This window comes from Geospiza fortis, unplaced genomic scaffold (genome assembly GCF_000277835.1).
Source record: "Geospiza fortis unplaced genomic scaffold, GeoFor_1.0 scaffold149, whole genome shotgun sequence".
NCBI lineage: Eukaryota > Metazoa > Chordata > Aves > Passeriformes > Thraupidae > Geospiza > Geospiza fortis.
The window spans coordinates 33,008-44,875 of record NW_005054671.1 but is presented as its reverse complement, the minus strand read 5'-3'; the positions used below and the strand labels follow the sequence as shown (position 1 = coordinate 44,875).

Genomic DNA, 11,868 nt, shown 5'->3' with positions numbered 1-11,868 from the left:
GACAGTGACAGTGACAGTGACAGTGACAGTGACAGTGACAGTGACAGTGACAGTGACAGTGACGGCTTTGGGCTGTGGCGGCGGGAGCCCAGAGTGCGGTCTCGCCTCAGGGCCCTTCCGTGCTCATGCGGCAGCCACCCGAGAGCTGGGGAGCCAGGTAGGCTGTGGTGAGCCAGCCTCCGACAGGCCCCTGCCGGGAGACCTCCTGAAGGCGTAAATACATTTAATACATCACGCCAAAAAATACCCTTGCTCACTGTCCGTTTGGTATCCCCTTACATTCTGCGGTTACAAACACCACAGGTATGTTAGTTTCCTTGGCTGTGCCTTCAGGGTATGTCCAGCGTGAGGGATAAGATTAATTCCCAAGGGCAATTAGGAGTTCAAGACTTGATTTTAATCAATCAACATGGCTCAATCGCAGTTCTGCTACCTTAGTTCTATTAATATTAATTAAAAAAACCCACACACAATCACAAATTGGAGAGGAAGAACACAGGTTTTTTGGTAGATCTAAGCAAGTGTGTGGGCTCCAAGGCTCTGACAAACAGCAGCTTTTCCTGGAAAGGCTCTTTTCCCATTTTCCAAAGTTGATTGGAAAAAGCGAAATTGAAGGCTCCTTCTACTGGGGAAAAATAAAGCTTTATAAAGTTAGAACTAAATCAAAGAACTCTATGTGGCTGTCTTAGGGACAAGACTTAGATAATCAGTACTGATAAAGTTAATTTTCCATCATCTGACATACAAGTTTTACTGAATCATTTCACATGAACAAAAGAAATGTACTAGTGTGAAACTGATTAATTTTGTGGTTAATTTCTTCTTATTTTTTTAACAGGAACCTTTGCTAAACGAAATGAAACACAATCTGGTGTGTCAGACACCTCCCACTGTCACTGTTCATGTAAAATCGAGTGCATCCAGATCACATCAGCAAAAAAAACTTACTAGACTAAAGCGACCTGCTTTTAAAGACCATCAAGAAAATTGTGAAAAAGGGGTTCCTAGTCAGAAATATAAATGTCCAAAGGGACCATGTCTTGTTATTCAGCGTCAGGAAATGACAGCTTTCTTTAAATTATTTGGTAGGTTAATAATGTGAGATATGAATGAATTGACTGAACAGAATGTTTTCTAAGCTCAGGAATTTTGAGAGTGCTTTTCATATTGAAAGTAATGGCAATTCTTTATCAAAACGTCTTGTTGTTATAGTTTGGTATAGAAATATTTAATGCTTAAGTTAAAAATAGAAGGGCTATCAAATTGATGAAAAGTATCTTTTTTAAATTACAAATGGAACCAAGGTGCTTTGCTACTTTTTATTTTATTATAATTTTCCTTACTATTTCCTCTTAGATTTCAACAAATACATGTAAAACAATGTGCATCTTGTTTTACACAAGGCTTAAAAAAAGGACTCCTTGTCTCTTAAACGTGTTCTTTACTGTGGGAATAAAGTTTTGGGGGAAGAAGTGGAATGGGAAGTTGATCTAAGGAGTTGGAGCATCTCTTCTTTATTTGTGTCTCTTTCATATGAAGTATTTATTTAATTTAGCGAAGACATTAAGTAATAGTGGAAGATTACAGCTGGTTTTTATTTGACCCTTAAATACAGAAGTGAATGAGAGAGAGTTGCTGCTAATTACAGTATATGGTCATGGACAATGAAGCACTGACCAAAAATAAGCAAGTATTGCCCTATAAAGGCTGCCAGGTAATCGAGGTGCAGGATTTCAGCAGTTCCTCTGAAATAATGGTGTGCTATCACCTGGAAGCATGTAATGCAGGAAGAAACAATGCAAATAGAAAAAAATACTGGTTATTTTTCACCTTCACCTGCTGTTACTGAGAATGGATGAAATGCAGCCACCAGATTTTCCACCTTGCCTTTCTGGTAGAGTTTGTTTCCTTTTGTCATGTAAGCTTTTTTCACACCTGAACCTCTCCTACTGCAGTAGGGAACAGTTTCTCTGTTCCCGACTGGCTGGTCTAGCTTATTTTCTTTCACTTGGTTTAATGAAAGACCATCTGTTATTTTTATTTATAAATACCTGCTGACATAAACAGTTTTGGTGTTTGAAATGCTACAGCTTTCTCTTGTTACAGATGATGATCTAATCCAAGACTTCCTTTGGATGGACTGTTGCTGTGAAATTGCAGACAAGGTAAGTGTATTTCCTTCTTAGTTAACAGAACATTCATTGCGTGAGAAATCTGCCCTTAATTACTTGCTACTTTAATGCAAATACAGAACATCATCTTTTTCTAATGGTTTCACATCGAAGTTTCAAGAAACTTAATTCATGCTTTCCTCATTGTTAAAAATGATGAAAATATCTTGGTGCAAGATGTGTGAATCAATTTAGGAAATACTGTATCTAAGTAACACATTGATACCTCATTTTACATTTTAAAACAGTATCTCTTGGCAATGACTTTCGTTTATTTCAAGAGAGCTAACTTCACACCAAGTGAGCATACCAGAATCAATTTCTTTGTGGCTCTGTAAGTACTTTAAAATTATCTGGTTTTGTTAGAATAAACTTTGCATTATATTTCTTTATGACACTGATAATTATAATAGGTGATGAGACTTCCTTGAGGAATATAGAAACAACCTGATCTGAGGGTGGCATCTCTAGGGGGTGGCAGGGGGGGCTGTCCCTTCCAACCCAAACCATTCTGTGGTTCTGTGATAATCTACATACTGTACATAAACAGTGCAAAGTCACTGTTCTTCCTGTGATGGAACAAGCTTGAGCAGCAGACAGGGCTTGCTTGCATTGCTGTAGTGATACACACAATGGCATTCTGCCTACCAAACTGAATCTGGGAGCTTTTTAAAGCATTACAAGGCATTTATTCAGGACAATACACAGCAACATGTATGTGGCTCACAGGTGCTCATATAGAACCCTATTTCATATCTTTGCCAAGGCAAAGGGCATTTGTAGCAAAACATTTCACCATGACAAGCATCTCAGGAGTAAATTGTTATTGAAGTTTCTGTCAAAATGTTTAAATCAACTGTAAAAACATTGCTAGAGAATTTCTAAGAAGTTTTCTGAACAGTTGTAAAATGCCTATACTTTGAAACAGTGGTGCAATCAGTAATCCAGGCCTACATAACCCTCTCTATTTGGCTATACCTGCAGAGGGTTCTGCATTTGTTTTTATTTTTACACTGTTATGGTGCTCAGGTCATCTTTTCTGGTACCATGGCTTCTCAGATGCTCTGATTTGCACACTAGTGCAGGGGCAAAGGTGGCTGTTCCTTCTGCTGTCACTGGTGCTGTGGGTGACATCCACAGAGCTTGGAGGAGGGAGCCCTCTGACCCCACTGAAGGGGGAAAAGCCAGACCAGAACAGTGAAAGGATTAGAGGGGGACAAAGAGTCTGGTGAGACTGGGACTAGAGAGAATACTGGGGAGGACACTAAAAGTCCTAATTTTTCAAGTGTGATTTACGGGAGTTTAGTACCAGGTGGGTCCAAGGAAGTACACATTTTCCTGTTGTCTGAGAAGACAATTTAAAAATAAAAGTAACTAGATAGTGAACAAAGGGAAGAATAGAGACATTAAAAAAAGTAATTTAAGTTTTACATTTATAACTAAAGGTAGAGCTGTATTTAGTTGTTTGCTTCTAATTTAATATGAGCAACGTAATTTTCCAAGAATAGCTAAAATCCATAAAGTAAAAAGTGAAAAGTTGAAGATTTCACAGGAGAGTTTGAAGCCTTATTTAAAGCATCAGTCAGAAACTGTTCATTTTATTGAAGGGTTTCTTGCCAGTTTGGAGAAAGATATCAGGATGTGTTAGTTCTTTGCTTATCTATTAATTTAGGAAACTCTAGGGTAAAACAATTTTTATAAAAGCTTGGGTTTTTTTACCCAAGGGATGCATATGGAACTAATTAAGAAAATACTGTATTCCAAAGAGAAGGCTGTATTTTGTTAGTGTTTTTTCTCACAATACTAGAAAAAAGAACCACTGCAACATAGCTGTTACTTTATGTTAGAAATCATTCTAGTATAGTTGTATAAGATTGAATAATATTTACAAACATAAACATATATATATTTGAAGGTATCTGGCAAACACAGTTGAAGAAGACAATGAAGAAGCAAAGTATGACATTTTCCCATGGGCTTTGGGCAAAGCCTGGAGAAAGCTCTTCCCTGATTTCTTAAAGTTAAGAGATCAACTTTGGAGTAGAATTGACTACAGGGCTATTGTAAGCAGACGCTGCTGTGAAGAGGTAGGGAGGGAGATTTCATATTGCAGATGCTGAAATCACAACAAGTAACACCAGCTAGCAATTTAGCTCTGTACAGTTCCTTCCCTAAAGTAAACAGACAATCCATGGGAAAGAAAAGATGCTGCTAAAATGTAATGGTCGATTTATCCTCCACAGTTTTTCCTTCTCCATTTAAAATACATTGTTTGAAATGGTGTTTTTTAAGTAAACTAGAATATCTTATGTTGCACTACTGTTAAAAGTGAAGTTTCTATTGAGTAGTATTTGCTTCATGCAAATATTTTTTTATTTAAAATCTACCTTAATTTGTTTCACTTCATCCACTTTAAAAATAATTTTGTGTGCTTTACAATTTATAAGGAAAAAATATATTCCTCACTTTTCAGGTGAAGTGTGTATTTGGAAAAACCCTTTTCATGCTCTAAGTACATAATGTTTACTTCCAGATGGTGGAAAAGAAAATCTCTCATTTACTCTAGAGGCCCATTTCTGGGGATGGGATTAGATGCTATGGGAAAAGCACAAAGAACAAGGCGAGTGCAGGATGCTTTTCCTTGCATACCCTCCCAGCTTCCCACTGTTGTTATTTCAGTGATGATGAACACTGCCAGCTGATGTTTGGAGCTGGCCAAAGAGAACATCTTGTGTCCAACATCCTGAGCATGAGCTGCTGTTTGTGATGACTCACGTGAACATACAGGGCTGGAAGCTGGGATGTTTCCACACCTGACTGGTATCAGGATTACTTACCCCTGCCTAAGGACAGTGAGACAGATAAGAGACGATGCCCATTTCAGCTAGGTTAATTCCCTGCCATACCCTAACTGGATCTAGTTTTCAGCTGTGTGTTTCCCCATTATTTTTGCTGATGCCACCGTGGCTGTTCCCATAGGTGATGGCTATCGCTCCAACACACTACATCTGGCAGCGAGAGCGCTCAGTGCAGCACAGCGGAGCTCTGAGGAATTATGAGGATCAGGTGCAGCTGCCCCGAGGCCCCAGCGCTACTCCCACAGACTGCCTGCTCTGCGGGAAGAAAGGCAGGTTTGTACGGCTCGGATTGTCATCCTCCTCCTCCTCCACTGACACTTTGGAGATGATGGACTTGCACTCATCCCAGAAATCAAAGGATGCCTTTTCAACTGAAAAAATGTTCATCGACTCTCCTTATAAAGCCCAAGGTATGGTATGGGTTTCATGATATAGGAAAATACTGTGAATAATTTTCCATACTTGCCCTTCAGAGTGCTGCAGGGACTGCTCTGTCCCTCCCTGTCACACCTCAGCAGAACTGTGCTTTTACCCTCATGGATTCATTTTCACATACTGTATCTTGACTTCCTGGAAGTACCAACTGCTTTACATTGAGTCTCTTCATGTTACTTTCACCTACTACGGTTAATTTTGGGTGCATTCCAGTCTACTCAGCCATTTGTTACTATTTTTGCATTATAAAGAAAATTGAGAGTCCAGTTTTAAATGATTTTTTTATGGCTGGAACAATAAGAATACTGGTATGTGTAAAGTGAGTCTAAGTGCCCTTGCTGAGAGCATTTTTTGAGAAAGGGCAGGATGCTCATTTGTGGTATGGGTTTGGACATAAGTTAAATCACAATTCTCATTTTCCTCTAAGTATCTGATTTGTTGACAATTTATACAGGACTGTTTTAATACTGGGGTATGAGTAGAAAACAAGGGCTTATTGCAAGAATTGTTTACATAATTGAATCTCTGCCCATTAATCTACTCACAATGGCATCCTCAGCCTTTGCATTAGGGGGCTCTGTTACATACAGCAGCTGTGGGGCAAACCCATTATTAAATTTATTATTAGAAGTTAAACACACTTGAGATGTAAACTTCCTCAGGCATCTGGATAAGGCCTCAGCTCTGCAAAGACACTCTCCTGTAATTACCCAGTGCAGAGTTCCTACTATACTTATCTAATGCAGAGGTAGTTATTTACAGCTCTGTATATTTTATTTGCATGTGTTCTCATTAATAACCTAATTTTCACCATTACAGTAAGATTGTTACTGGTTTTGACAGCTTTAGTACAAATATGATTGTCAACTTGGAAAAAATGGGCATTTGAATATTTCCTGAGATATAAAGCAAGTCAGGTGTTTACAAAAGATAACTTAATAATTTAATGTGTTAAACATCACCACTCAGGGAAGACCCAAAATTACTTCAAGTCTGTTTTTACTTAAGAGATCTGGCTTCTCATCTCTGACAAGGGCCAGAAAAAATTGTGTTTCCTCCAACCATTTGAGAATACTTTATATGAAGTGACGTTCACAAATAACCAGGCAACTTACAGCATGAGTGCTGGAAGGGAACCAAAGCTGTGCCTGTCAACAACTGTTTTGATGTTGAAATTAGCACAGCTTTATCAAGGGAACACATCCAGTGAATTTCAGTATCTCCTAAAGTTATGCTTTAAAAACTTTGTTCTTAAAGAAACCTATAGTCACCAGTTGGAAGCCAGCAAAGTATTCATTTCAAAGGAGAGCCTTTGATCCCTCATTTTCTTACTAACATCTTTTTCTCCCTCTTTCTGGTAGACTGTCTGAAGCTGTCCAGCAAAAGGCAACCATGTAGCACCCTGGATCAAGATAAGTCTATGGACTGGTTTACAAGCAATGGAGAATGAACTGCACCTGATAAGACAGATACTGTTACTGCGATTTGCAGAACAACCTCGGCTACATCACAACACCAGACGTGATGATTCACTTCAAATTTTTCCCTTTACATAGTGGGATAACAGTTGGTGTTTCAAACTTTATGTGAGGTAGAAATCAGAGCAGTCATTGCTTAAAAGTTACACAACTTGCAAAATGTAGCATCTACTTTGTTATGTTTTATTTCATTCTGATACAATATTCAAATTAGCAGCTAAGGAGGCAGCAGCATCAAGAAAGCAGCGGTTGAAACTTTCTCAGCTTGGTAAGGAATGCTAATTAAAAAACAAAAGTTACTACTTTAGTATTTCAATACACAATGATTATTTTATTACTATAAGTTTTGTGGTTTCATAATATAGGAAAATACAAAATACTAGTACAAAAAAAAGTTTATTTGAAATTAAAATACCACTAAACATTTAAGATAAACTTTTCCAAGTGTCTCACCTGAATGAGCTTCCTGCCAGTGGGATGGTCGGGCAATGTAAGGCACTGAGTGGTTTGTTTCAGCAGCATCACTGAGTGATTCTGTGAGAAGGACATTTCTTTTTATTTTGTTCCCACAAGTTTAAGACGTACATGCAGCCTAGAGTAGACAATGTACATGTAATATTTTTCCCTGATGTGTTTTTTTTTTCTTGTCACCTATCAGTCTTTGCATTTTGCAGATCTATACTGTATATACATTTACCTTTGTCATATAAATATAACATATATATATGGCAGCATTTTTGGATTTGCCAGAACAGCATAATTTCAAAACAGAGCTCACTGGCCACTGTTTCTCCTAAGGAATCCTTAAGTCCATCAGGGTCCTCTAAAGCAGCTTTAGGGTGAGTATAAAGAACTGAATTTTCTTCAAAATCAAAAATTTGAAAACAGTAGTAGAAGGGCAGTCATTCTTTATTGCAGATTGAATTTTTTTTTTTTTAGCCCAGGTTTTTAGTAGGATATTTTAACTTAAATAACAATTAATAGTCTTCTTTAAACCTGACAAGGTCTAGGGTGTCCTTGCCTGTTCTCAGCTGACTTAGGTAAAAGCACTGCCTCTTCCTACACTGGATTATCAAAGTGCAGTAATAGGGGATCTCATCAGCAGTGAAGTCCTTACCATTGTATTCGCTCTCCTTAAGTACTGCTTCATCCTGAATATGGATTTCTTCATATTCATTTTGAGGTGTTTCTTCAATATTTTCTTGAGTTTCCACCATTTGGCTTGATTTGTTATGCTTGAGTTTAGCAGGGAGTACTGACCAGCTCCTGTGAGTTACCTCAATTATCCTTTCACACAAAAAAGGAAGCTTGCAGCTCCGTATTCTGTCTAAAAGGTCAATAACCTGTGTGATGCTTTTGAAGAAATGCAAAGGGTAAAGTAGTATTTTGAAAACTCAAAGCACACAATTTCAGTTCTACTGACTTTGGCACATTCTTTACCTTTGAGGTTACACGAGTCCTTCAGTTTTAGGGTAAAGGAGCAACCTGACTATTGCATTGGAGAACAGTGCAGTTACTTTGAGGATGCCATAAAGGCCAAACTTCACTGACCAGAATGAGAACATGCCCCAGGCAGATGCCAAAGGATTTGGCCAAGTGTAATTTATAGTGAGTACAACTCCCAAAGAAAGTTGCATGGGGGAAAATCCCAACTTTGTTAACCATTTCATTAATACTGGGTGTGGATTTCAGAAGATGCTTGGTTTTGTACTGAGGCCAGGTAATGCCTGAATAAAGGTGCCAGAAAGAAATACTTACTTTGCCAAGTACACAGCACACACCCCACCTTGTTTCAGGCTTGAGTGTACGACAGGCAGAGCACACTGAGGGTTCAGCATATCCAGAACTACCTGCAAGAGAAAGACACATTAACGTTTACTGAGAGAACATATGTATATCCACCAACGTAACATAGAACAATGCTGGGGGAAAAAAAGGTTATGGAAAAGAGATGCATACAACAGCAGTATGTAATTGTCCTCCAGTTTTATCACTGCCTCCCAAAACCTGAGGTGCACACTTAAACAAAATGAAGTCCTCTCTACTTCCAAGCGAATTTCTATTAAAACAGCAAGTAGCATTTGACCAACTAAGTAGGTCTGTAGGAAGTTAAGCCTCCTAGTAATTAAATCCCATAATCCTGACAGTAATAAAAACTTTTAGAAGACTACATTTACTAACACATTTCAATACCTATCTCTCAAATGTGAAAAAAAAAGATTGTTCAAATGCATTAAAAGACCACATTATGGTCACAATGTCTAACTTGCTGTCAGTTTCAAGATTAAAAACACTTATTGTCTTTGGCAATTTATCCATCTTCTGCTAGGAAGCTATTCAGATTGTAGAACAATGGGATATGCAATATCTGATCCTTCCTGCGGGACTGTTACTTAAAACATTTTTGAAAAGGTATGTTTACGCTATGTATTATATTTCTTTGCTTGCACCATTTTAAAAATTGCTATTTGTTTAAAGCATTTAGTAAGTAGTTGTAAGTAGTTTATCAGCTTTACAAGGAAGAGGGATTAACACCAACCTATTTTCCTCAGCATAACTCCTTTTAGGAAATCTGGATACAGAGAAGCAGGACAGGAGAGCAAGCTATAACATTCTCCAAATTATGGTGTAGTTACATTGCGCATTCTATATAGCTGATAGTAAAGTGGTCACACAGTTGCACATAAATAAGGCTCTGTATTCTTCTGGAATTTAATGCTTGAAATATGTATCTCATAAAAATACCAGTGTCTTGAAAATACAAGAAAGCAAGTTGGTATTTGCTTACAAGACAGCAGTAATTAATTGTAATATTTCTATAGTACAGCTTTATCACTCTTTCATTTGACAGCCTGTAACTGGAACCTTGAAAACATTTGTATCTGACAAAAATTACAAGGTTTCTTTCACTGATGAGGACCTGGACTGTTATTTCTCATGTTACACTAGATATGGGAACCCATTGTGAGTGTGAGCACTAGAGGTTTTTATTAATGGAGAAAAGACAGGTGTCAAACGGGGGAGAGTTGTTTGGATTCACTCACTGCATCAAGTGTTACAGATTTCAGATCTGCAGCAGCTGTTGAAATGTCTTTCAGAATGAACTGCACGTTATCTGGCCACTCGTCCGTGTGTCCTATTTCCCACGCAGAGCGCCAGTGCCTGTAATTCTTCTTAGCTAAATTATGATGATCCTCTCTGATTTCATAACTCAGAACACGGCCTTTGGGCCCAACTGCAAACAAACAGAAGACACTCTGCTCACCACTTTACACTGCTGTTACAAAGACTTGGGGAAAAAAGCCAAAACAAAAGGAAAACCATAGGCTATAACATAAGTACACCTTTCCATCTCCACTTTAGGAAATTATCACATATGAAACAATCAATGACAATCTATGTTTTCTTTACATTTCAAACAAACATGCAGAAAAAGTGCCGTGTTAGTTCTTTCACAGATGGGAATCCATCAATGCACAGATGAAACAAAGTGTAGTTATGGTAGTATAGACTGTTCCAAGATGTTCTCCTGAAGTCACTTGTGCAGCAAAAGACAAGTAGAGCATCTGTGGCCCCTGCTAGATCCTTCTGCTAGAGCAACCAGAGGTACCAGCTGAGAATGCTGCACCAGTGCTCACAGCTCACAGGCTAAGGAAACCTGCTCACTGATCTTAGCCACACACACAAGTTTTCCAGTGTACTCTTTGATTTACCCAGGTTTCTGTAAGTTTCCTGTTACTGTCTGCAACAGCAATAAATTATTAAGTCTAAATTTACTGTTCTGAAATTTACCACGAGTCCAATGTACACTGTTTCTCATAAAGGATGCATTTCCAGGCTGTGCAGGCAGACAGCAGGGTGTGCACTGCTGTATTCCATATTTGTATTACTCCAATTCTTCAGCCTATCCCAGCGCTCACTTCTCTCTCCTTGCTACTTTGGAATAGGTGCAGGCACCTGCCAGGAAGCAGCAGCTCCCCAGGTCAGTTCTGTGCCTTTCTAAACCATTTCAGTTTGAAGTCACCAGGCTCCTTCCCTCACCTATGTGATCCCACTGCAAATCCATTCAGACAACTGAGTAAAAGAAGGGATTATTCCCTGACAGTCGCTCCTTGATCCAGCTCACCCCACATCAGACACAGGCCAGAAGCAGCTGGTAAGAAAGGGAAGGTTGCAGCACGTTGCCTTTGATAACCTGAAGCAGTTGTAGAGTCACAGTGCCAACTCCTTGTTACTTTAGATTATCAGTTTAGAAACATCAGAAAAATTAAATTCTTCACACCGGGGGGGGGGGGGGGGGGGGGGGGGGTCAGTTTTACCCCCACTCATTCAAAGTAATTTCTACTTTTTGAAACTGCTTTTTTAAAAATAAGAACAAGGTGAAGTAGCTAGGCAAAACTTCATTACTGTAAAGCTACAGTATAAATACAATTTGCATACATCATATTTTCCAGTCCTCAAAGATCTTAAAGTCATGGCAAATACCACTCTCTTAACTCTCCTGTTTCATGTCAGTAGTTTCTGGGAATGATTAAAGAGAGAATGGAAAAGAAAATATAAAAGGTATAACAATTAAGAGATGAATGAAATCTGTTAAATACACAAGAATTTTGGAAATTAAATAATTCCATGGACATTGGTAAGGTGCCCACTAGATTTGAATTCCAGCATTTACCCACACAGCAGCTGTTTCCCTTGTTGGGTATCACTGGTGTGTATTCAATGGTGGCAAAAGCAGCCACCACTAGGAACCAGCAAATCAAATCTATTTATTTCTGTGTCAGCACCAAAGTGTGTTCAGCTATAAAACTGGCTGTATTTGGTGCTGATTTAAATCCAGTAAATTTGAAAGTAGCAATGCAATTTCATACCTTTTCCCCACTCCTCAAAATAGAGCTGATCTGGCACACAACAACTGCACTCTTT

The 11,868-nt window shown here is 38.5% G+C and overlaps 2 protein-coding genes across 3 annotated transcripts in view; one reads left to right on the top strand and one right to left on the bottom strand.

Moving 5' to 3' along the window:
- Positions 1–850: 850 nt before the first annotated feature.
- On the top strand, positions 851–6,914 carry SPDYA (speedy/RINGO cell cycle regulator family member A). 2 transcript variants are annotated; one of them, XM_031065053.1, is made up of 7 exons: positions 857–1,085; positions 2,107–2,165; positions 2,420–2,505; positions 4,087–4,258; positions 5,151–5,439; positions 6,213–6,215; positions 6,826–6,914. In XM_031065053.1, the coding sequence occupies exons 1-7, from the start codon at positions 857–859 to the stop codon at positions 6,912–6,914; spliced, it is 927 nt and encodes a 308-aa protein (XP_030920913.1). The 2 variants fall into 2 exon arrangements, with proteins under 2 accessions (XP_005430766.1, XP_030920913.1); XM_005430709.3 differs by lacking the exon at positions 6,213–6,215 and having other exon boundaries at positions 851–1,085.
- A 190-nt stretch (positions 6,915–7,104) lies between these two features.
- TRMT61B (tRNA methyltransferase 61B) overlaps positions 7,105–11,868 on the bottom strand; it is a gene marked incomplete at its 5' end in the record, with an annotated part of 5,848 nt that continues 1,084 nt past the window's right edge. The window contains 5 exons of the mRNA XM_005430712.2: positions 7,105–7,220; positions 7,396–7,476; positions 8,060–8,295; positions 8,701–8,792; positions 9,987–10,177. Coding sequence (XP_005430769.1) covers positions 7,177–7,220; positions 7,396–7,476; positions 8,060–8,295; positions 8,701–8,792; positions 9,987–10,177 — 644 coding nt within the window. The remainder of the gene's footprint in view (positions 7,221–7,395; positions 7,477–8,059; positions 8,296–8,700; positions 8,793–9,986; positions 10,178–11,868) is intronic.

Bases quoted from the DNA above. Each gene is read 5' to 3' on its own strand.
- SPDYA (XM_031065053.1), top strand. From the start codon at position 857: ATGAAACACAATCTGGTGTGTCAGACACCTCCCACTGTCACTGTTCAT. The intron at 2,166-2,419 runs GTAAGTGTATTT...ATTTTAAAACAG, and splicing joins GCTGTGAAATTGCAGACAAG to TATCTCTTGGCAATGACTTT. The intron at 4,259-5,150 runs GTAGGGAGGGAG...CTGTTCCCATAG, and splicing joins GCAGACGCTGCTGTGAAGAG to GTGATGGCTATCGCTCCAAC.